The sequence below is a fragment of the Sturnus vulgaris genome, chromosome 21 (assembly GCF_052056855.1).
Source record: "Sturnus vulgaris isolate bStuVul1 chromosome 21, bStuVul1.hap1, whole genome shotgun sequence".
NCBI lineage: Eukaryota > Metazoa > Chordata > Aves > Passeriformes > Sturnidae > Sturnus > Sturnus vulgaris.
Window position 1 is genome coordinate 5,425,426 of NC_142263.1, and position 23,077 is coordinate 5,448,502.

At 44.3% G+C, this 23,077-nt stretch overlaps 1 protein-coding gene across 1 annotated transcript; it reads left to right on the forward strand.

The window, feature by feature from the left end:
* Positions 1–158: 158 nt before the first annotated feature.
* LOC106853294 (merlin-like) lies at positions 159–20,349 on the forward strand. The gene is made up of 19 exons (XM_014876427.2): positions 159–334; positions 3,111–3,341; positions 4,484–4,601; positions 6,232–6,357; positions 6,714–6,836; positions 9,235–9,318; positions 10,130–10,198; positions 10,382–10,464; positions 11,130–11,205; positions 11,628–11,765; positions 13,294–13,368; positions 13,654–13,767; positions 14,170–14,292; positions 14,808–15,025; positions 15,859–15,961; positions 16,610–16,737; positions 17,264–17,414; positions 18,101–18,310; positions 19,257–20,349. Exons 2-19 carry the CDS (start codon positions 3,334–3,336, stop codon positions 19,290–19,292), a joined length of 1,983 nt encoding a protein of 660 aa, XP_014731913.1. The 5' UTR covers positions 159–334; positions 3,111–3,333; the 3' UTR covers positions 19,293–20,349.
* The last annotated feature ends 2,728 nt before the right edge of the window (positions 20,350–23,077 follow it).

A 23,077-nucleotide genomic window follows, 5' to 3' on the forward strand; every position in this document is an offset into this window, starting at 1 on the left:
CCAAAACTCGTGGGTTTCTCTTATTTTAGTGCCTGGTTATTGAATTCCAGAGCAGGGAATTTGGGAGGAGCTCTAGTGCAGGCAGGAAATGGTTAAGAGCCGTTCCTATCACCTGGGAAAGCAATCCTTTGATTTTTCAGAGGGCGCTAACATGCTGCAGTTCATGGAAACAAAGGGAAAGGGATCAAGTAGAAAAGTTGTTCTTGGATTTTATTCTCAGTGGCAGAACTTGTGAGGGCTGGATATTGATGTCTGCGGGGAAAATACTGAGTTTTTGAATTAAAAGGGAATTTTTTCCCCCCTTCTTATCGTCATTCAAAAAAAGATCAGTGAGGTAAGTCTCGATTCCAGCTGCTGACTTTAGATAACTTCTTTTTTAGAGTGAGGGGTAAGAAAACCCTTTATCTTGCTGACCCATTTTCAAGCAGTGAATTCTTTGCTTAAATTGTTCCTCGGGCAGGGAGCACAGGCAGGAGCGTGAGTCAACAACTGCACAAAGCCCACGACGCTCGCCTGTGTTGTCTGCATTCAAATCGCTTGCATTAATTTCTGAGCTGGAGTATGGAAATTCAGGAGCTGGGAGAAACATAATGAGTCAGGGGAATTTGCCATTCGGAGTTGCAGTAAATATTTCAGTGATGACACTCTTTCAAACTGTAGTAGTGGCTGTGTTAATGTGCTTTTGCAGTGCATGCTTCAAGCATCTTCTGCTGGTGGCTCTGAAAGAAATTCCCAAGCCTTGTCTCTTGAATGCTCATTGCTTTCCCAAAGGTTTTATATTTGCAGCTCCTGTAAAAGGATGATGCTGATCCGTAAGAACAGATAAATTTGGGGGGTGTAAGAGAGAGCTCTCGATTGCCATTAATTCTTTGCTCGTCTGCGCTTGAGTTCTCACCTTAGAAAGTGCTGCTGGATTTTGTGTGTGTGTGAAAACAGATGATTTTTCACTCGAGTGTGGCTGCCCCAAGTGTGATGGATGGGGATAGCTGTCACTGAGAGCCAGCGCCACGTGAAGGGAAGTTTTTACTCCCCGTGGAGAACCCTGCAGAGCCCCGTCCATTCACCTTGGAAAAGCTAAACCGAGCATAAATTACACTCTCGCTCTTGGGCAGCTTGAGATATTTGTGTACAAGGTGCTGAGTTGTGGTGGATTTATTGAGCTCGGTGAGCGTGTGCTGACGCTGATTTCACTTTTCTCTCTCTCTCTCTGTGAGTGAGCGCTGTGTGCTGGGTGGGTTCCTCCCCGCGTGGATCAAAGCACAGAGCTGTGCTGTGACCCAGATCAGCATCGCTGCTGCAACGCTCACCTGGCCAGTTCTTCCTGCTCTCCCCAGTTCCCATTGCACCCCCACGCTTTGCTCCTGCTTTCTCATTGTCCAGGAGGGAGAACACTCAAATCCGGAGCTGCTGGATGCTCCTCCTTTCATCCTGGCCATGAAGAGAATTGGGGCTGTGTTGTTCTTTCACGTTTAATTCCCCCTCGCTGCCTTTCTGTTCCCCTCCCCACCCCAAGCTTTTATCACCTCCCTGTGCTCCTGCCCAGCTCCTGAACTCTCTGTTCCCAGGTTCTGGCTGGGCAGGAATCTTTTATCACTCTGCCCTATTTTGCATTCACGCTCTGGTCCATCACGTTTTGCTCCTTCTGGGTCCCTGTGGCACCTGCAGGAATAAATCACTGGAGCTGGGTGTCAGGAACTCTGCCTTGGAGCATTGATTCCCACTTAAAGGCTGTTGGTAGCCGGGATCTAGGGAAGGGATTCCTTTTGTATTTACAAAAAATTGCAATCCAGATTGTCTTTTTTTTTTTCAGCAAGATTTCTCTTATTTGAAAAGATTATTTTTCTAAAATCTTGTCTTTCTAAATGCTCTTGCTTCTGTTGTCAGGATCTGACATTCATTTCAGCTATTCAGTGTGAAAATCCTTTCCAATTTCTTTACCAGTGCTATTGATTAAAATGCAGTTTACTTTTCTGGGGAAAATTTGATATTCAAAAATGTCTTTTTGCTGTGAGTCAGAATGTACTTTTCCATGGAATAAAAATTATGGAAAGAACAAAAAAAATGCTATTGGAAATGTTGAACAAATTATATTGTCGTTTCAACCTGGTTATATAAGAAAAAAGAAATAACTTCAAAGTCCAAATGAAAAGCTCTGGTATTTTTCTCATATTTTGAGAAAATTAGTACATTTTTCTCCAGCTGCTCAATTTTATCTGTTCAGAATTTTCCATATGAAACTCTGAGAATGTTCTGTACTGGCCCTAACTCCAAGTTCCTGTTTAACTCAGCTGGCTGCTTCAGGTTACATATTAAAAATGAATTATGAAGCTTTTTTCTCCTTGGTTTTCAGCCATTGATGTTTCTTCTAGAAACTATTAATAAAACTATTTCCAATTTTGTGTAGAAGTCTCAGTAGTTCTCAGGCTAGAAATGCTATATCCAATGGTACAATTATTTAGAATTTTGAAGAAAATTGATGGAAAAGAGCTTTGGAATGCAACAGGTTAAAATTTAATTTAGCAGATTAGAGATCAACAAATGCCTGTGGTAATTTACTGCTGGTTTGGATGCCCTCACATGATGCTCTCCCTGTCATATATTGCTGTGGTCATTTTGGAGGTTTTCAATATTCCCTTTTTCCTTAATTAAAAACTCCTTGTTGTGCTAAATAGAAAGAACCTGAGCTCTGCTCAGTTGGGTGCATTGAGCTGCCTAAATTATAGAGGAAAGTTTATGGCAAGATCTGCTTTTCACTGTAAAATAGAATCCCTGAGGAGCAGGGTACCCTGGGGGTGATGGGGTTTGGGCTCTGGCTGTGCTGTTCCTTGGGTTTCACTGTTTTTTGGGGCTGGGCACTGCTTGGGGGGCAGTTTTGAGGGTTTAGGTCCCTCCTGTCTCAAGGATAATTCTGTCACTTGTTTTGGGGGGAAGTTCAGAAAGACAAATTCCATCCTGTGCTTTTCCAGCACTTTAATATCCTGATTATTCTTGAATTTTCCTCAGTCTGCCACTTCATGAAGCCCATTATTCCATGTCCTGAGGAGCAGCCATTCCAATGTCTCAGCACTTGTCTTTCCTCTGTTCTAACCAGTGCTTTTATCCTACCACAGATGATTTTGTAGCCCTTGGACCTCTCCTTTGGACTCTCTCTTCCCAGAATTTCCAAAAGTGGTGCCCAAACCCAAACAGGACTTCAGCAGAAGCTCCACCAGAGCCAACTGGAGGGAGAGGATTCCCCAACTGGTCCCAGTGGTGTCAGAAGGATGAATTTCCTCCTGAGCTCATCTTCCCCTCTCTGAGTTGTCTCAATCATTTGTTCTCAGCTCTGTCCCTATGATTTGGTAAATATTTTATCTCTTTCCTGCCTCAACTTCCCTAGAATCTGTAAAAAAAACCTTCCATATCTGTTTCAGCTCCTAAACCATTCAAAACTTGTGGGTGAAGGGCACAAACAAAATAAGTGGAAAATCAATATATTTGCAAGGCAATTTAGAGCTCAGCAGAAAAAGAGCAAAATATTTTATAAAATCCTGGAAGGTGCAGGCAAATGGAAATTTTCAGTTGAAACTAGGGCTTTATTTTGGAATTCCTCAAGGAGAGATTGGAATTGTGCCACACTGTAATAGTCTTATATTGCAGGAAACCAGGAATGCCTCAGTCTCTTGCCCTGTACAGTTCATAGATTCTCACTACATTATACAAGTCTGACCTGTTAATTTTATAAAGTAAAAAGAAGCAGAAACCTTTACAGGCTGATTTCCTGTGCTCAGAAAGAAATGCCTGAGAACTGTCTGGAGCAGATCCACACCATTCTTTAACTCCAGCTTTCAATATTTGATTTCCACAAAACCCCCTTGTGCCTCTGGAAGCAGCATCTCCTCAATTTTTTGGTGGCATGGAGGTGATTACGTTTAAAATAGAAGATTTCTGATGGAATTTTCTGACAGCTTCTGCAAAATTAAATTAATTTCACAAGAACTTCACTGGGAAAATTCCTGTCCTAAATAACTTTTATCATCATGAGTGAGTAGCACAAGAGAATGTGGTGAATTCAGCTGAATTTCAATGCACATATTCTTGCCATTTGTATAATTTCAGGGAATTAAAATCTCATGTTATAAAGAAATCCAATAGTTTAGTTGCTGAAGGAGCCATAACTGATGGAAAAGGATTGTGTTGGATTTGACATCATAAAGTTTAGCTGCATTTTCTGGTGTTCTACTGAGTGGAGATGCTGCAGAGACCCTTGAGAAAGAGAATTTTATTTGTGATACCTAAAAAATGCGAGAAAAAACAGCAATAACATTTTCTGACTAACTTTAAGGAGCAACCTAATTTTCAAGGTTTTTTCTCTCAACATCCTCATTAGACACAAAAAATGCATCTCTAAAGGTGATTTATTCTGCACGTTTGGACTCATCCTTCTTTGGAATCAAACCAAGAAAATGCTGCTGAATTTCCATCCCTCAATGTTTGATTTCAGGTGTGGCTGCCCTCATCAGCTGAAAAATATGTCCATCAGAGGCTTGAAGAAGAAACAACCAAAAACTTTTAAAGTCAGGGTTATAACAGTGGATGCTGAGATGGAGTTCAGCTGTGAGGTGAGAGTGTCAGCAAATGCTGGGGGGTTGGGGAGTGCCCTTTGTATTAGCAAGAAATTTGAAAAATTCAGATTATCAGCTCATGGATGGTCTTAAAACTGATCTGTTATTTTTATAAATAATGGATTATTGAATCTCAGGTGTGTTTTTCTCTTAACTCTGTTCAGAATTGAAAGCTGTTTGCATGAAATCCATTTGACTGACACAGCTAAATGAACACTAAACCTGCTTTCTTCATAAGCATTCCATTTGTTTGTACTTCTCCATGATTTTTAAAATTTTTTTTTCTTGGAACTGACACAACTCTTTAAGACACTTCTAGCTTGGATAAACTGGTCAGAGCTGGTGCTAATATGTTGCTTATAAAATAAACTGGTGCTTTTGTTGATCTGGGACATTCTCTTCTAATTAACTATTTATAAACTCCATTTTTTTTACCTGTAATGGGTGTTTGGATCTCTGGGCAGAAGAGAAAAAAGGATTGATGAAAAAGCTGGCAGTTCTATTAATAAAGGCTATCTGATAAATTGATTAGGGAAATCATGACTGGAGAAAAAAAATAAATGATCAATTGCTAAATGAATATGGGCTGCACTTTTGAAGGGACAGAACTGTCCCTGATTAATTAACTCCTAATCATCCAGCAAAAGCAAAGCCAGACACACAGGTATTTTGGGGAGTTAGAAAACTCAGTTCCAATGGGACTGACAGTTTTAGTGAGACCTGACTGTTCTGTGAGCCATTTAATATCATTTATTAGGTCCTTCAGAAACAGAATAGATTAATCTTGTATGACTTCTCTGGAGTACTTGCAGGCAGAGTTGTGAAAATAAAGGATTTGGAAAATTTGATTTAGAGATCAGAGTCCTTGTTAACAAATTGTGTATTCCTTCCTTTGCTACCTCTCCTTTCTCCCCAGACACTGATCTTTTGCTGAGATGATTTCCAGCTTTCCACTCAAATACTGCCTGAAAGTTCACTTTTTTTTTTTTTTTTTTGCCATTCAGTTTTTAATTTTAGCAATTAGATAAAATCATCCTTCTGAACTGTGGTCAAATAGAAGAGAGAGATGAGCAGCCTCTTTGGTGGAAGAAACAAGTCATCAGATGTGTGTGAATTTGGGACCTTGAATCAAAGCTTGCCCTCTGTGGCTGCTAAATTGAAATGAAAACGTTTAAGACTCATTTAAATCAGAGTAGGATAAAGGCTTGGCCTGGTGCCACTGAAATACCTGAGGGGTGTGAAAGGTGGATCTGCTCTCATTGTTCAGCATTCCTACCCCGTGGCCTGATTTGATTTCCCCTGGCTTCTACTCTGTCTCTCCAATTTGGATAAGCCATTGAGTCAAAATTTTGGACAAATATTAATAAAGACTTGCCACATCCCAGGAAATCAATGGTACAATCCTCATTCCCTCAAGTGCTTGGTGCTTAAATGACTCCAGCTGCTCTCTGGCTGTGTCTGGAGGAGGAGAGGAGGTGGAACACAGCAACTCTGACACAGCAGCAAGAATATTTCATTAAAAACTTAAAGATGAAATAAGATTTCATAGGAGAAAGGGCTAAAATGGAGCAAATTCATTTAGGATATACTTTTTTTTTCTTCCCCCCTTGATTTTCCTCTCTTTCAGATGAAGTGGAAGGGAAAGGATTTGTTTGACCTGGTGTGCCGAGCCCTTGGTTTGAGGGAGACTTGGTTCTTTGGCTTGCAGTACACAATTAAAGGGATGTGCACGTGGTTAAAGATGGACAAAAAGGTACAGGAGCCAAAATGGGTGGGAATTAATTATTTACTTTTATAAATATTGACTTTGTGGAGCAGGGGAGCTAAAGGGATGTGCTCCATGACAACTCAGAATTTGACATGGTAGCTTTCTTTAAAGCAAAAATAGGATTATTTGCTCTGATTGCTTCTATCCCATTTGACCTGGAGCATCCCACACTAATCACCACTGATTGCTGTGAGATTAAAGCTCAGAATTACCCTTCCCTCTAAAATATGGGAAGGCTGCTTTAAGTGGATTATTGGGTACTTTCTGATTTTCCTCGGGAATATTACCTTGAGACACTCATGTATCCTTTTTGCTGCTGATTTGATTTTATCTCCAAACAGGTTTTAGATCAAGAAATTCCCAAAGAAGATCCCATTAGCTTTCATTTTTTGGCCAAATTCTACCCAGAGAAGGTAGAAGAGGAACTCTTACAGGAAATTACCCAGCATTTATTCTTCCTTCAGGTCAGGAACAGTTTTGAACCATGAATTCCTTCTGTATTTCCCCCAGTCCTTTTGCATTGTCTTTGATCTTGTTGGCAGCTCAGGATAATTTTGCTTGCTTCAGCTGTAGCAAGAACTTTGTAGACATTATTTTTATGAAATACAAACATCTCTGCTGCCTGCTGTGGGTTTGTGTCTAGGTAAGCTGAATGTTTCATCTTCTACACCCAGCACTTAGGGGATAATTCCAAACCTGAATATTCCAGGCTTCTTTTGCTCCTTAATATGTGTTTAAAAAATAAAAATTCATGCAAAGCTGGAGCTGCTGGATGAACTGTGAGGCTTTTGGGGAGATCTTATGCTGGAGAGCAAAACTTCTAGAAAACAAGGACTCCCTAAACCTTCATTTTGGATTGTAGGGATGAAAGATCATGGAATTTGATAGGCATTCTGAAATCCAGGTTTGTTCACCTGATGAGGTTTAAGAGGAGCAGAGCAGCAGACACCATTTGAGCTCTATCAAAAAGCAGATGAAGGAGCAAATTCTTGGAGCTTTATCAAAAATAAAGATGGATCAACCAGGAAAAGTTCCATAGCTGAGTTTGGGATGGTCACTTCCAATGTCTGGGACATCCAGCTTCTGTCCTGACTCCTGTGGAGTCCCTCTGGAAGTTTCAGTGTCTGGAGTGTTGCTTTATTCCAGCAGGATGTGTCTGTGCAGGTAGCTGAGATAAATTCAGTCTGCAGCTGGAAATAAACCCAGTCAATTCCCTTGTGCCCTGAGGAGGATGTGCTAATGAAATAATGGGGAAATGCTGCAGCTCTGAGGGTCAGAAACCCCCCAGAACTTCATCCAGAACCTTTAACCACTGGGAAATTTATTTCTTCAACTAATTTTGGAAAGGAATGAGAACAACAGAAATCTTCCTACTCTTTTAATCCTGATTTTTCCACTTTTTTTTTCCTTTTCTCCTTGAACCTGCCTTAACTAGCAGATATGCAATTAGCAAATTCTTCTCATTCCAAAGTAGGAAAACAAGGCTGAAACAAATTGGAACTTGCAAAGTTTCCTGACTGTAAGAACTTCAGCTCACACCTGGATGCTAATAGGAAAAACATGTACAGACATCTGGATGCCTGAAGATTTCAGCTCTCCTGACTCTTCAGACCTTTGCAAATTAATGTGGCATAAATGCCTGAATAAATGTCAGTGACTAAAGCTAAATATTGTCTGCTTAAAGATAAGGTAATTTATTGCTTCTTCATGAAGTTTAACAAAAAGTCCTTGTAAAAACTGATCAGAGAAAAAAACCAAAACAAAACAAAAACCAAAACAACCCAGACACTTATGGGGGATTTATCCACATTGTTCTAAATTCTGGAGCATGATTTTCACTGTGGAGAATGAAAGCTGGAGCTTTCCAAATTGGAAGAAAAATCTTTTCATTCTTTCCATTTTAACAGCTTAGAAAGAATGTTCCCTGCACTGTAACTCAGCTTCACAGATTGTGCTCACCAGGGACTAAATTTAAAAGCAAAAACTTTCTTGGTGGTTCATTTCAGTCCCCACCACCTACAGAGGTGTTTGTAAACAGAACTTGTGCTAGCTCAAGTTATTTTTCTATTTGGAAATGTTTAAGACTGTGAGCTATGCAAAATTTTGTTGTCTTGTGCTTGTTCCTAAGCTAAATACACCTGAGAGGAGGATTTGGGAAGATTAATTTCCCCTTCTCTCTTTAGGTTTTCAAACAGAAATTGCACAAGTGATTTAAAATCAAACAACACCTTACAAACTATTACACCTCTGCTCTTGGTAGCACCATGGGTTATTAAAATGAAAAGAATGTAGAAAGACTCTTTAGCTTTGTCTGATTGTACTTAGACCATTGAAAATGAATAAATTAAGTGCTTTATTATTCAGCTTCTCTTTTGAGGGTCTCTTTTATTCTCTCATTCTGGAAAGCTGGAGAACATCTCTTATGGTTTTCATATGGCAGCTGCACAACCCTGAGTCTGCTCTGCTTGGACCTGACCTCCAGAGCTTCCTCCCCACCTGAAATTTGATGTCTGACGTGATGCAAAGCTGACTTTTCCAAAGCAGGCAGAAAAAAAAAAAAAGGGATTGTTAAAAGAAATGAAGCACAGACAATAAAATTGATGTTTTATAGGATATTCTTTTATAGGACTCCTTATGTAAGTGTGTGCAGAGAGCTGACTGGCACTTTTGGTCTCATTAAATGCAATGTTAACTAAAGGCTTCCTGTGATCCTGAATGCCAATTTCTTGTTGCTGTTATTAACTCCTAAAGGTGATATTTGGTGCCAAGTTATAGCCTGGGCATGCCTGCTTCCATTTCAAGCCTGACTTAAGTCCTCACTTGGGGCTTCTTGAACTTGCTCCCTGTTTTCTGTTGGTTTAGGTTAAGAAGCAGATCCTGGATGAGGAAATCTATTGCTCACCAGAAGCTACAGTTTTACTGGCTTCTTATGCTGTTCAGGCCAAGGTTTGTGCATAGAAAATCTCTTTTTAAATTGACTTTCTCTAGCTTAACCAACACATCTACATGGTGGTGTGTAAAACACAACAGGGTTAAAATTTCCTGGTAAAGTTGGTCATCCTGAGAGGTACAAGTACAGCTAGAAAAAAACCAAAACATTGAATGCCACTGCAAGGATTTTTTTTACTATGCTTCTGCAATTTAGGGGATTTATTTGGGCCTAGCATTTTAGTGTAATCTTTCTCCAGGCTAGAATGATTTCCTTTGTTTTAAAAATTACTATGGATGCAGAATGTGCTCAAAACAGAGCTCACAGTGGGAGGACATGAAGATTTTTTTTGTGCCTCTCAGAGCTCTGTTCCCTTCTTTCCACCAGGAACCCGATTTACACAGTGGCAGGAGGTGAACACAATTTATTTAGCAGGGCTGTCCTTGTGTGCAGCTCCCATTCCTCTGCTTCAGAGGGTGAATTCCTGGGAGATTCCTTCAGAGCTGCAGTTTCCAGGATGGCATTGAAGGTTTTCCAGGCTGAGAGGGATTGAAGGTTTCCATGTTGGGGTGAAGGTTTTTCCAGGCTGGCATTGAGGTTTCCAGGCTGGCATTGAGGTTTCCAGGTTGGCATTGAGGTTTCCAGGTTGGGAATGATGTGTGAGTGGCTCAGTGGCTCTATTGGAGCCTCCTGCATGGCACAGGGGCCTGCTCAGATGAGGGGATGTGTGCAGGGGACCCAAAATAAAATCTGCCTCAAGCTTTCACTTCAAACACCCTCAACATTCTGCCTCTAACAAACTGCAATAACTTTTCTTTTTTGGGACAGTATGGTGACTATGACCCAAATTTCCACGAGCCAGGCTTTCTAGCCCATGATGAGCTGTTGCCTAAAAGGGTGAGTTAATTTTATACCAAACCAAATCTTTCAATCTCCCCTTTGCTGGGGATTAATCAGAGCATTAAAAACTCTGTAAAATGCCCAAGCTGTGAACTGCACCTCTGCATTCACTTTGCTTGGGAGAGGCAGAAGTTGGATTTGGATTTTCACAGGGATCCAACCTCCTTCCTTGCCCTGCAGGTGCTCAGGCAGTACCAGCTGACAGCAGAGATGTGGGAAGAGAAGATCACTGCCTGGTATGCTGAGCACAGGGGCATTGCCAGGTAGGAAACCTTTGCATTTCTTGCAAACCCCATACATTTATTTGTGGGATTTGTTGTTTTCAGTGTAATTCAGCTCATCTGGAAATCCAATTAAACAATAAATAGGATCTGTTAGCACCCAGAGGCAGCTTTTCCTAATACATGGGTTCTGTTTCTCTCTGTTCTGGAGGCTTCTTAGGATTATTTTTATTGAATATTTTCCTCAAGATTTACTGATTTACCTTGAAGAGTAAAGAAGGGAGAAGAAAAGTGAGTGGAAGATTCTCACTTTTCTTTGGCCTTGGCCAAAAGCTGTGTCCCAGACTCACTTCTCAATGAACTCTATTTCCTGAAGGAAATATATTCATGGAAAACAATGGAAGGATGGTTTTCCAAGACATGGAGTGGCAAAACTAACACAAGAATAAGACTTTTAATGAATTTTAATGAAGATTACACTATGCATGAGTCACTTTTTGAAATAGGTGCAACTTTACTGCCTTTATTCTGTCCAGATGCTGTTTTTATTATCCTTTTTTTTTTCTATTATTAAGAGGAAGATGGCAAAACTGAAGTAAGATTGCATAAAGGGCCAGATTGTCTGTTCTTTTCTAAGTGGGAAATGGAGAGTCAGCCAGGAGAGAAAGGCTGGAGAGGCATTTCATAATCAGGGCTTTATTCTCCAGGGATGAGGCTGAGATGAACTACCTGAAAATTGCCCAAGACTTGGAAATGTACGGTGTCAATTATTTCCCAATTGCTGTAAGTGCCTTATTTTAGCAGTTTTCACTTGCTGCAGATAATGGTGCTGTTCTTTTAAAATCCTCCAGGGAGTTTGGAATTGGGACTCCTGACTTCTGCTTTTCCCTGCTGCTGGTTTTTCTTCTGACTTGGTTTTCTTGCCTGCTAAATGAGCAGGTGAATAAAACAGTTTAGATTAATATTTTAAGACCTGACAAAAGTTTTGAGTAACTCCAGGTATGGAATAGGAAGGATAAATATTTTGAGCTGCTATAAGCAGCATAGAGGACTGAGCTTATTATTACCATGACAGCATTCATAGTATTTTATATAAACACCAATTTCCTCAAATACAAATATCAATATATTAAAATACATGCTTCTTGTCCGTGGTTGTTTAATGTCACCAAAAATGCCATTTACTGATCTCTCTTGATTTTTAGCAAAATAAAAACCACACAGATCTCCTGCTTGGAGTTGATGCCAAAGGTATTCATATCTACAGCATTAATAATAGGTTCTCACCCAATAAATCCTTTGAGTGGAGCTCGATCAGAAACATTTCCTGTAGTGAGAAAGAGGTAGGATGGCTTTGATGTATTATTCTTTTTCCATGGGCATGGGTGTGGACTGGGATTCTTGGAACGGGCTGAATGCTTCCTCTGTTGAAATAATTTTGGGGGAGAAGGGGAAAATCCTGGGGATCTTTGTTACAAAACTAAAAATAACATCTCTGCCTTGCAGATGAGCTCCAAACCTCGGTTCCCCGAGGCTGCTCTGAGCTCTGACTCTGTTCTGGCTCCTTCCCTGCTGCTTGGCCTTTGCAAAACAAATGTGTTGATCTCTGAAAAAGACAGATATTATGAATGCCACCATGCCTGGCTTCCTCAGTTATCCCAGCAGGAATCCCATGATCCATAAAACCTTAATGCTGTTTGCACACGCAGAGGCTGAGGCTTGGAGCCCAGTGGCAAGAGGAGACATGCAGGGAGATATTAATGGTTTTCTGCCTCACTTCTCACTTTGTTGGGACATGATTTCACTCCCCACCACTGCAATTTCACTGTGAAGCTCAGCTTTTGCTTCTAGAAAGTGAAGGAGTGGGGAAGATTTATTCTCAGTCCAAATCTTAAGAAGGCTATAATCAGAAAAAACAAACCAGGAAAACTACAGTGGTACTGGAATACCTGGAATTTGTCAGCCAAAGGGCAGCACAGGCTGTTCCATTTTCTGTGGGCTTTTTGGAAAACAGCCCACAGAAAACTGAGATCTAGAATTGAGATGAAATTTTAGATTCATGTCCATTAAATCAGAGAGGACTACAGGTTTGCTGTTGGGCAGCCCTGTGTTTAAGCTTCACTTGATTCAGTGACACATCACAGCCTTGCTCCTCAAGAGGCTGCCAGTCATTACCTGTAGGGTGAAAGGAGCTCTAGGATTTTATGATCCTGGTGACTCAGATGCCCTGGAATTACACAGGAATTACCTTGCAAACAAATTAGAGGATAGAGTGCCAAGGGACCTGTGAGGCACAGAAAACAGGGCCCTAAAAAAAAAAAGGGGGGCCTTATTTTGTTCTTCAGCTAAACAGAGCACAAGGTATGGAGTGAGGCACTGAGCTGGCAGCAGGAAAACCCTGCCTGGCCTCTGGGAACAGCTTGGGACTGGAAAAGTGAGGAAATCCGCAGGACTTCCACCTGCTGCTCTGAAGAACAAGTCCTTAGGCCCTTGGCACATTTGTTTATCCCTTCAATTGTTGCTTTTCTGAGAGGTGTTTGACATTTCCCTGGCTTTAAGGCAGGATTGCTGCTGTCTCCTGTTCTGATAACCAGGGCTTGTTGCAGAGCTCTGGGGACAGTGGCAATGCACAGGTGGAATCAGGACAACCCCCATCCACACTGGCACTGGGGTTGGCCTGGGGGTTTATCCTCCAACACACCTGATTCTGTGGAGAAAAACAGTTTTACATCACTCTGCCCCTATTTGTGACATAAATCACTGCTTCCTCAGAAGTGGAGATGAGCTCAAGTTTGCTTTGATTTTAATAGTTTCTACTTAACTTTCCTCCTCACTGTGCTTTCTTATTTTTTTTTTCTTTTGCCTGTGTAGTTAACTATTAAACCCCTTGACAAAAAAGCAGAAGTCTTCAAGTTCTTTTCCTCCCAGCTCAAAGTGAACAAACTGGTGAGTGAACTGATGAGCCTGACTGAGAAATATTGTTTGTAAACAAAATTGTGATCTTGGGGTCTCAGCCTAGATCAGCCTGTGTAATTCAGGACAATGGGATCAGGGGGAGATGAAGGACAGGAGCAACCTCTGATCATGTTCACTTACCTGAACTGTTGTGTGGAGCTGCCAGCATTTGTGCTGAAGTCAGAATTGTCCTGGTAGACCAGTGTGGGCTTCTTTGTTCCTCTGGCAGGGGCACAAATCCATCAAAACCTCATTTGCTTTGCCTTTCCTCTCCAGATTTTCCAGTTGTGCATTGGAAACCACGACCTGTTTATGAGGAGGAGAAAAGTGGACTCCATAGAGATCCAGCAAATGAAAGCACAAGCCAGGGAAGAAAAAGCTAGAAAAAAGGTAGATTCTTCCTGCTCCTTTTGCAGAAGACAGTGATGATTATTGCAGCTGGTGCCCTTGCTGCTCCTGTATCCCATCAGTGTGTGTGGGAGGGGAGGAAGTGCAGCAGGACTGGATGTGGGAACAGCTCTGTGGCATCTGAGGAGGCCACAGGTGTTTGTGTGGAGAGGTGATCCCAAAGATTTGAGGCACAAAACAGATCAATCCAAGGGCTCTCCCAGCAGCCTGAAATAACCAGGAGTGCCTGCCTGAGGAGTTCAGTGCTGCAAAGTTCAGGCAGCTTCAGCATTTCTGCTGAGCATCCCAGCTGGAGAGCAGCCCCTTCTTCTTTTGATGCATTTCACTCAGGCCCAGGTGAGATTCTGCTGCAATCCCACCAACTCTTGCTCATCCTGCTTTCAGATGGAGAACCAGAGGCTGGCCAGGGAGAAGCAGCTCCGAGAAGAAGCTGAGAGAGCCAAGGAAGAGCTGGAGAGGCGCCTTTTCCAGCTGGAGGATGAAGCCAGGCAGGCCAACGAGGCCCTGGTGAGTTAGACTGAAGATTCTTGTGCTTGATGGGCTTCCTTGGTTTGGAAACAGGATTTTTTTGATACCAGGAATTGTAGCTCAGACAAGGCTGGAGAGTTTCTGATCACTGGTGGAAAGGGCATGCAGGAATCCCTGGGAAAACCCTGATCTGCCATAATCTGTGAGCCATTCCCTCCCTGAATTTGGCTCACAGTGCTCTCTTCAGGCTGAGAGGGAGGGAAAGGAAACAATCTTGGAGCTGAAATTGGGAGAAAGAGGCAATTGAAGGGGCTGACTTCAGCTTTGTCCAGCTCTAAGATTTTTCTCCTTGCTTTGTGGAAGTGAGACACAGGAAATTCTGGAGCAGAGGAGGAACATTAGACCCTGAAATTGCGTCTGGTTTTTATTTAAGAAATAATATTTTATCACTTGATCTCTTGGTAAAAGCTGTCTCCTGCCTGCCTGCCTGCCTGCCAGCAGGGGTGATTTTGCAGGTTCTAGACAATGAACTCGGAAAAATTCTTTCTCCCCAGCTCCGATCCCAGGAAGCAGCAGAGCTGCTGGCTGAGAAAGCCCAGATTGCAGAAGAAGAGGCCAAGCTGCTGGCCCAGAATGCTGCAGAGGCTGAGCAGGAGCGCCAGAGGTTGGAGATCACAGCCCTGAAAAGCAAGGAGGAGAAGCGGCTGATGGAGCAGAAGATGCGGGAGGCGGAGCTGATCGCGGTGAAGCTGGTGAAGGAGTCTGACAGGAGGTGGGCTTTGCTTCCCCGGCCCCGTGAGCTCTCGGCTGGGCTGCAGAGAGCGCTGCCGTCCTCAGAGCCGAGCCCAGGAGGGGGAAGTTATTCCTGAAGTGACACTTCAGAGGGATTAAGCCTCCTTGTGCCTGCTTTGTTCCACCTGGGTGCTGCTGTTGTATTGCAGGTCAAGTTTACAGAGGATCAGGTGCAAAGCTGTAGAGATGTTTAGCAAGAAAGATCCAGAATGCAGAAGCATCTTCTGTTTATTGTTATCACACGAGCACTGGCTTCCTATCTAAATTTACTCTTTATACCCTGCGAGATATGAGGCTGTTTTCACTCATTAGTGCCAAGGGAATGGTCTCTTGTTTCCCTTTCAGATCTTTAAGAAGTGTAAAACCAGGTAAACTCATGTGCAATAGAAACCACTCTGAGTGTTTGCATGTTCCCTGAACACGCAGAGCAGGCCAGTGTTGACAGAGGATTTTTAATCCTGTTAAGAAATCCTTCTACTTGTTTTAGGATATTGCCAAGAAGCTTGCCAAAATAAAGAGCAACCTCTCCCCACCTCAGGGAGGATCTCTGATGGCCTGGAGAGAATCTGTATCAGCAAGTTGTAACTGAGCCCATGGAAATGAGGAGTAGGGAAATCATGTTAATTCAGCCACTTTGTGCAGGAGTGTCTGTCCTGCTGTGCCCACTCACTTCTCCATGTGAGCATCCTCCCACGAGTGCCTTGGTGTAAAGATAGCACAGTACTGGACTTGTTCTCTGGACGTTGGTGAGCTCTGAGATCCTTGTGCTGGTTGGAACCATCAGCCATTCCCCTCGGGGTATTTGTCTTGCAGAGCCAAGGAAGCAGAGCATCTGAAACAAGACCTGCACGAAGCCCGGGAGGCCGAGCGCAAAGCCAAGCAGAAGCTCTTAGACATAACCAGGCTTAATTATCCTGTAAGTTCTGCTCCACTGGGCACCTCTTCATCCTCAAGGACAGTCAGGTGTTGATGACATTTTTATAGCCCCTATCAAGCTGAGGAGTGGCATGGCTGCATCCAGCTGGGCACAAACTGGTGTGGAAAAGCAGTGTAGTGAGGATGGAAGTTGGGTTTGTTCAGCATGGCAAGAAAGGTGAGGCAAAAGTTAAAACCAGAACTGGTGATGGACTTAGTAAACAGAGGCTGCCTTGCCTTCATGCCTGAGTCATGGTGCCATTTCAGCCAGGCAGTTTTTGTGGACATGGTTGAGCTGAGCCAGCTGTGTCATCCTGGCACATCCATCTGGCTTCAGGCAAAGCAGGTGAAGTTGTCCCCAGCAAGAAATCACTGCTGAAGTTCTGTGCCCCAACTCTCTCTTCTGCTCCAGCCCTGCTGAGGCTGGGTTTCCATTCTCTGCTGAAATAGAAACACTGCAGCCAGAATAAATCCCTGCTCTTGGATCTGTGGGTTGTGGACTTCAGCTTGGTGCAGGGGAAGGGCTGCAGGAGCATCTGTGTGTCTCAGAAACTTAGGAAATGGCTCAACATGGCATTCTGGCAGAACTGAGGAGATAAATCCCAAATCAGACCATCAGATCTGACAGTGCTTGTGTTGCCTCTTGCAGCACATGGCCAAGTACCCCCAGTACTCCCCAGGTGACAGCAGAGATGCCACCTTTGACAAGGGATCCATCAAGCTGGATTTGAAGGACATCGACCTCAAGAGACTCTCCTTTGAGATTGAGAGAGAGAGGTATCAGCATGCTTGTGGTGCAGAGGAATGAGAAAGGCAATGACATTTTTGGGAATCTCAGTTCATCTTTTAATAATTTGGGATGTGCATATGGCTGGAGGCCTTTTACTGAGCTGGTGTGGGTGATGTCTGTGTCAGACTGGCTTTTCACACAGGGGAAGGGTTGCTTGGTGGCATCAAGCCATGATTAATCCAGAACCTTCTGTCTTGGGGAGGAACAAAGCACTTTGCTGAACTAACAGCACAGAAGTTTCCCTCTAGTGCTAAAGTGTGGAATTGCTGGGAGCTGATCCATCAGACATCCCTTAGTCTGGAAGGAAATGCTTGGTAAAAAGTTAGGAAGCAAAAGTGAAAGAAGTGAACTCCCTTATCGTTGGGTCAGGGGAGCCAGGCTGGCATTGCCAGAGTTCATTTTACTTGTCAAACATAAAAGGAAACAAAAAACAATTCTCCTCCTTCCACAAACACCTGTTCTTGAGTTAAACTGTGCCACCCTAAACTTTTTGTCTCCAATGTGTGGATCCAGGCTGGACTACTTAGAAAAGAGCAGGAAATTTGAAGATCGACTGAAAGAATTGAAGTCTGAAATTCATGCTCTGAAACTGGAGGAAAAACAGGCTGGGCTTTGCAGTCATTGGAATGAAGTCCTGGGCTCCTTGGATCGCTCCTTAGGAAGTGTAAGAACCTGAAATCCCTGCCCCTTTCTCCAGCATGAACCCTAAAATGGAACAGTGTGGGTGTGCCAAAGGCAGCTGCTGTATTCCAGTCCAAGCCTTTAGCACCCTTGATAAAATATTAAAAGCATGAACACTTTTAGAGGAAAATTCATGTCAAAACAAAATCTTAAGGCCTTTTCCCTGCACTGAATACCAGGACCATCAACAAAAAAATAATCATCTTATTTTATGATTATGAAATCACAGTCAGGGTTTAAGGTCTTGGAGCAAATGAAATTGTTGTGACTAACACATTTAAATGTGGTTTCTTACAGTTTGCATCACATTTGCATTCATGTGCTTTGTGGTTGCTGAAAGTCATAAAATCCTTGGTGTATTTTTTGTTTTTTGAAGGCAATGAGGAACTGGACCCAGATTTTTGTCATAAGTTGCTTGTTATTCCAATAAACTCTTCAGCTTCTTCCTGAAGCAGGGCAGGAATAGGGCTGGCTTTGTCTGCAGGTTGTCCCTCTTGTAGCAAAAATGGCTCTGAGTCAATGATTTTTTTAGAGACAGAAGGGAGGCTTGAAAAATGATGAGGAAATGATGGCCTTTATTTTCTGACTACTCATCTGATGTTCTTTTTGGCTTAATGAGTGTTGATATAGAAAGGGCATTAAATTTCCATGTGCTTTTTTCTTTTAAAGGCCCCATCATGGATGAAAATCTTCGAAACTGGAGATTCATTGGATGTAAATCTTCAAAGACCTTTCCCTGCTTACTTGTTAAACACTGCAAGCAGCTGGCCCTGCACCAACAAAATTCAGCACATGGTGCCAGTGGAAAAGTCATCTTCCCAAGCCAATTCCATGGCTGCCAACAGTGTGGGCACAGGAACCAGAAAACAGATTATAAAGGTGATCAGATTCCTAAGTAAATTCCTAAATGTTGCCTAAAAGTTGAGAGTTTAGAGAGGGTGGCTGCCTGCAGGGACCTGGTTTGTCCTGCTCTGTCCCAGCCTCACAGCTGACAAGGCTTTTGCAGGGTTTTGGAGCCCCTGGTGCTGGCACATCATTTGGGAATGTTTATAACTCGAGGCTGCCTGTTTTTTCTCACTTCTGATCTAAGCTGGAGTGCAAAGCTGTAAGCCTTGGTAAATGAAGCAGAGATGTCTGTACACAGTAGGAGGATCTGTGTTAAATTTTATTTGTACCAGCCAGACTTGGAAATGAGAAATGTGCTCCCAGGTATAGAGAGCTTAAAACATACTGTGCCTGTCTTCTGCTTTTAAAAGGCAGGGAGGAAGAGACCAATAAATACCCAGGCTCCCAACAGCTCAGTTCTCTTCCATGTGCTCCCTGTCAAAGAGGCCTGAAGAGCAATGAGCTGGGTGTCAGGAGAAAACCACCTGCTTTGAGATGTCACTGGGCTGGAGAATGAAGAAGAGCTGTGAGGAGATGTGGCCTGGAACAGTGGGAAGGAAATCAGCTGTCTGTAGGCAATGCTAATTGGGCAAGGTATTGGGAATGGGGAAAGCCTGATGGATTTGCTGTGGTTTATCTGAACAAAACTGGAGGGGTTTAGGATCAATTAAAAGCTCCTGAATATAACATTCAGTGCCTCCTTCAGGGCTGGTGTGCTTAGAGCTAAAGGACACAGCTGAGGGAGCAGCTCTTTCTGAGGAAACAGAAACAACTTTTAAGACTAAACTCAGGGGTGAGGCAAATACATTCGTTTAAAGAAGGAAGAAAAAGCTATTGCAGAGCGTCTTGCAAAGGGCTCCAGAGTTGGAGGAAGGAAGACCCAGACCAAAGGGAGTTACTTTAAGCCAGCACTGATTCCTCCTCTTTGATTTACCTGCAGGTTCAGCAGCATGACTCAGATGTGATCTACATTTGAAGCCTCTCTTTTCCTTGCCAGCCTGGTGGGACTGGTGGCCTTTTTACCTCTGTGGGGACACTTGGGCAGCTCTGGCTGCTGCCAGGTGTGAGAGAAAGGCACTGTGGATCCCGAGCTGCCATCCAGCTCCCAGGCAGGTGACATCAGCTGGGAATGCCACAGGTGGCCCCAGTGTGGCTGGGAGCAGTGCAAACCCAGAGGAAATGTTGTTTACCACTTGTGCACTTTGGAAGGAACACTTCACACTCTGCTGAAGCCCTTCCTCCCCCCACCCCGGTGTTTCACACACCTGGAGCTCTGCTGCTGGGGGAAGGATGTGAGGCTGCAAGTGCCCAGGAGGCGTTTGGGATGAGAAAACAGAACACAAGCTTGGTGTTTATCTCCACAACAGACTAATTATGTTTTTGGTCCAGTCCCTGGGACATGACTCCCACAGAGCTGCTCGACGTTTTAGTGTTTGCCTGCCAAATATTTTCCTTCTCCTCCCCAAACATTTCTTGGTTCACTTAATTGATTTGCATTTCTCTGTGAGAAATCTCAGCTTTTAATTCCAGATGCAGAAGTGGACATCTTCAAATACCTCCCATTCCTGGGGGAATCTTTTGTTTGGAATGCAAAGCTTCTGTTCTTCCAGTCCCTGACCAGATCAAGCATTTTCTGCTCGAGCAAACTTTGCATACATTAACTGCCTTCCCACTTCTGTGCAACACAGCTCTCAAGTTAGACAAAGACAAAAGCTGCTGTTGGTGTCTGCTAAAGTAGGGCTTGTTTCTGGTGAAGAGGTGCATGCAGCTCAGAGCCTGCTTCATTAGTAAAACCCAATTGCATTTCTGGTTTTGTGTGTGTTTAAGTGTCTGCTTCTCCATAAATCTTCACTCTGAGGACTTCTGGGGAAGCAGACAACATTCAGCTGCAGCTAAAGCTGCAGGAGCCCAGCTGAACTTGTGACATGTGATGTGAAAATGAACGGTCATGTTGTTAAATGTCTTGTTCTAAAAGCTAAGATGAAAGAAAAAACCAGGTTCAATAAAAAGCTTCAATTTCCATTTGCTTTGAAGGGAATGTTGTGTCAATATTCCTCCAGCATTAACAAGGCAGGCTTGGAGAACAAACACCCAAATCTCCTCTGTACACATCTGTGCAGGCTGAGCACAGAGGGATGGCAGCTGCCTGTGGAGAGGACAGGAGTGCTCTGCAGGGCTGCCCTGCCTGCTCCCAGCCCTGGGAGCACTTGGCTGGGTGGCTTGGGCTGTGTTAGCTCTCTCCCAGCTCAATCTGGCACGAGATGTTTGCAGAGTATTGGCTGTTACACACAATTTCTGAGCTGTCTGCAGAAGCCTGGTGTGTGAGAGGGAGAAGCTGTCAGAGATGCCAGAATGATGAGGCAGATGCTGTCATGGTCCCACGGCTGGCCAGGGGGCACTGGCCAGGGTTTGGGACAGTGAACCATCTCCTGTATTAGCCAGGAAATGCTGCAGCAGCTTTGAATGTGGCATTCTCGGATTTGGGGGTGAGGAGAAACACTGGGATTCCCCTGGTTCTTCTTTTCCTGTTCCCTCTTTTCTTCTGGCATGTGTCTTACCACAGCCAGCTGAGCTTGTACCCTCATCCTTCACACGTGCTGGGCCTTCTGCTGCTTGTGTGTCTGAGCTGCACCATGGAGTAGAGCCCAGAGGAGCCCTGCTCCATGGGCACCTTTGATTTATTTCTTTGGACTTAGGCCTGTAAATCCCAGTGAAGAAAAGGACAAGGTCACACTCCTGCCAGCTCAAATGCAAAACCTGCCTTTACAAGCTGTTCTCAGCCTGCTGTGTCCTTGCTGTGCATTGCTCCTGTGCAGCACCACCTTCCTGCAGGCTGGGATGGCTGCTGGAAGCTCTGAGATGGGGCAGGAGGGTCTGGGATCTGCTGTGAGCCTTTCAGATGGAGAAAAAGGAGCTAGGGTCTGGTGTGAGCATTTTAGATGGAGAAAAGGGAGCTGGGGTCTGCTGTGAGCCTTTCAGGTGGAGAAAAGGGAGCTGGGGTCTGCTGTGAGCCTTTTAGATGGAGAAAAGGGAGCTGGGATCTCCTGTCAACCTTTCAGGTGGGTCAGGAGGAGCTGGGATCACCTTGAGAAATGCACAACCCCACATGGAGTCAGATGTGCTGTGCCCTTGCAGGGAGGCCACTGCAAAGAGAAATGCCAGGAGGGCGTTAATTTGCTTAAACCCTGAATAAATATTTGCAGCAATTAAATTTTGTAGGTTGGTGCTTCTGCTGTTCACATTCTCCTGCAGTATTGACCACAGGATGAGGCTGTGGGAAGCCTGAGGAGCCTGACCCCTGATTTCCCCCAAGAAGAGAAGACAGATCCGCTTTCCAATGGGTGGCTGCAGGGTTTGTCACCCTGGAGGGTGAGGCATTTCTCAGCTGCCTGGGGAGGAGCTGGGGAGCAGCAGGCAGCAGATGGTGCTGCAGTGCTGCTCTGCACCAGCTCGGGAAGACCTGGCTGGGAAATCCTTGGGAATCTCTGCCAAGTCCTGTGTTCCCACACTAGCTCCTGTTCTTCTCCTGGAGTTTAACCTGACATCATTTTTGACAAGGATTCAAAATCTCTGAGCAATGTGCTCTGGGAAGGGATTATTGCATGAGCAGCTCGGTCCCGTGGGGATGAGCCAGCTCCCCAAATTGCTAAAAAATCCCCTAATCCTTCTGACACCTCATTGTCATTGTCATGGCCTGGGTGGATTTCACCCCTGACTGCCAGGAGTGTGTGGGACCCCACAGCTCTGGTGCTATGTGATATTTTTATTAATGCTGCTTGAAACAAGCACGGATTTGTTAAATTTGCAGAGCGTGGAAGAATCGTGGTGTGCAGTGCAAAGAGGGTGAGGGAGCCCTGAGAACAGGTCACAGGGGCCACTGAACAATTTCATCCTTTGTTTTCCTGCTGGAAGGGACACCATGTTCTGATCTCAAACAGCGAAAAAATGGGAGAAAAAAATCCTGCAGCAGTGAGGATGTGCTGGGAGATCACCTGGAGAAGGGGGAAGTCTGTTCCTAGAGTGACACAGGGAGTGGAAGTTGAGTCTCCCCAGCCCTGCTTTCTCTGTTTCTCTGAGAAACCACGTGCTCTAACCCCAAGAGCCTCTCCCTTCCCTCCCAAACCCTGAAATGGGAACTGTGCAGATGAGAAACTCCTCAGGCTGCTCCTGAGCCACGGAAAGCAGCAAGTGCTGCTCAGTCCTTGGAGACAGCACATCCTCTGCTGGGACCTATCTCACAAAACCCAGATTATTTTCACCTCTTGGATGATCCAGGGTTGACCTGGCCCTGGAATTTGGGCACCACCACACCTGTGGCTGAGCCCTGAGTCATCCTGACCCTTTCCTGCCCGTGCTGCTGCTCTGGGGTCCATTTACCAGCAGCAGGGTGAGCTCACATCTTGCCTGTTGCAGAATCACACTCAGAACAAACTCCTTCCTCTTCCTCCTTGCAGACATCCCTGGGGCTGGGCTGCTCCTCTGCTTCTCCCCAGCCTTGTGCCCTCTGAGCCACCAAGGTATTTGCTGGAGGCTCTGTCCTTCCCAGAGCATCCCTGGCACTCGTGCCCCAGCCTCAGGAATGTGCATGGAGCTCCAGGCTGGCACCTGTAACTTGTCATTGTCACCTGAGCTCCCAGCCTGCTGCTCTTGGTGATGGGGACACAGTCCTGGTGTGGGGACAGCTGTCACGAGTCCTTGCTTGCAAAATCAGTTTTTTCACTCGGCTCTATGGGCAAAAGGCAAGCCCAGACACGAAACCTG

Bases quoted from the DNA above. Each gene is read 5' to 3' on its own strand.
- LOC106853294 (XM_014876427.2), top strand. The intron at 11,206-11,627 runs GTAAGTGCCTTA...CTTGATTTTTAG, and splicing joins TCAATTATTTCCCAATTGCT to CAAAATAAAAACCACACAGA. The intron at 15,026-15,858 runs GTGGGCTTTGCT...TTTGTCTTGCAG, and splicing joins GTGAAGGAGTCTGACAGGAG to AGCCAAGGAAGCAGAGCATC.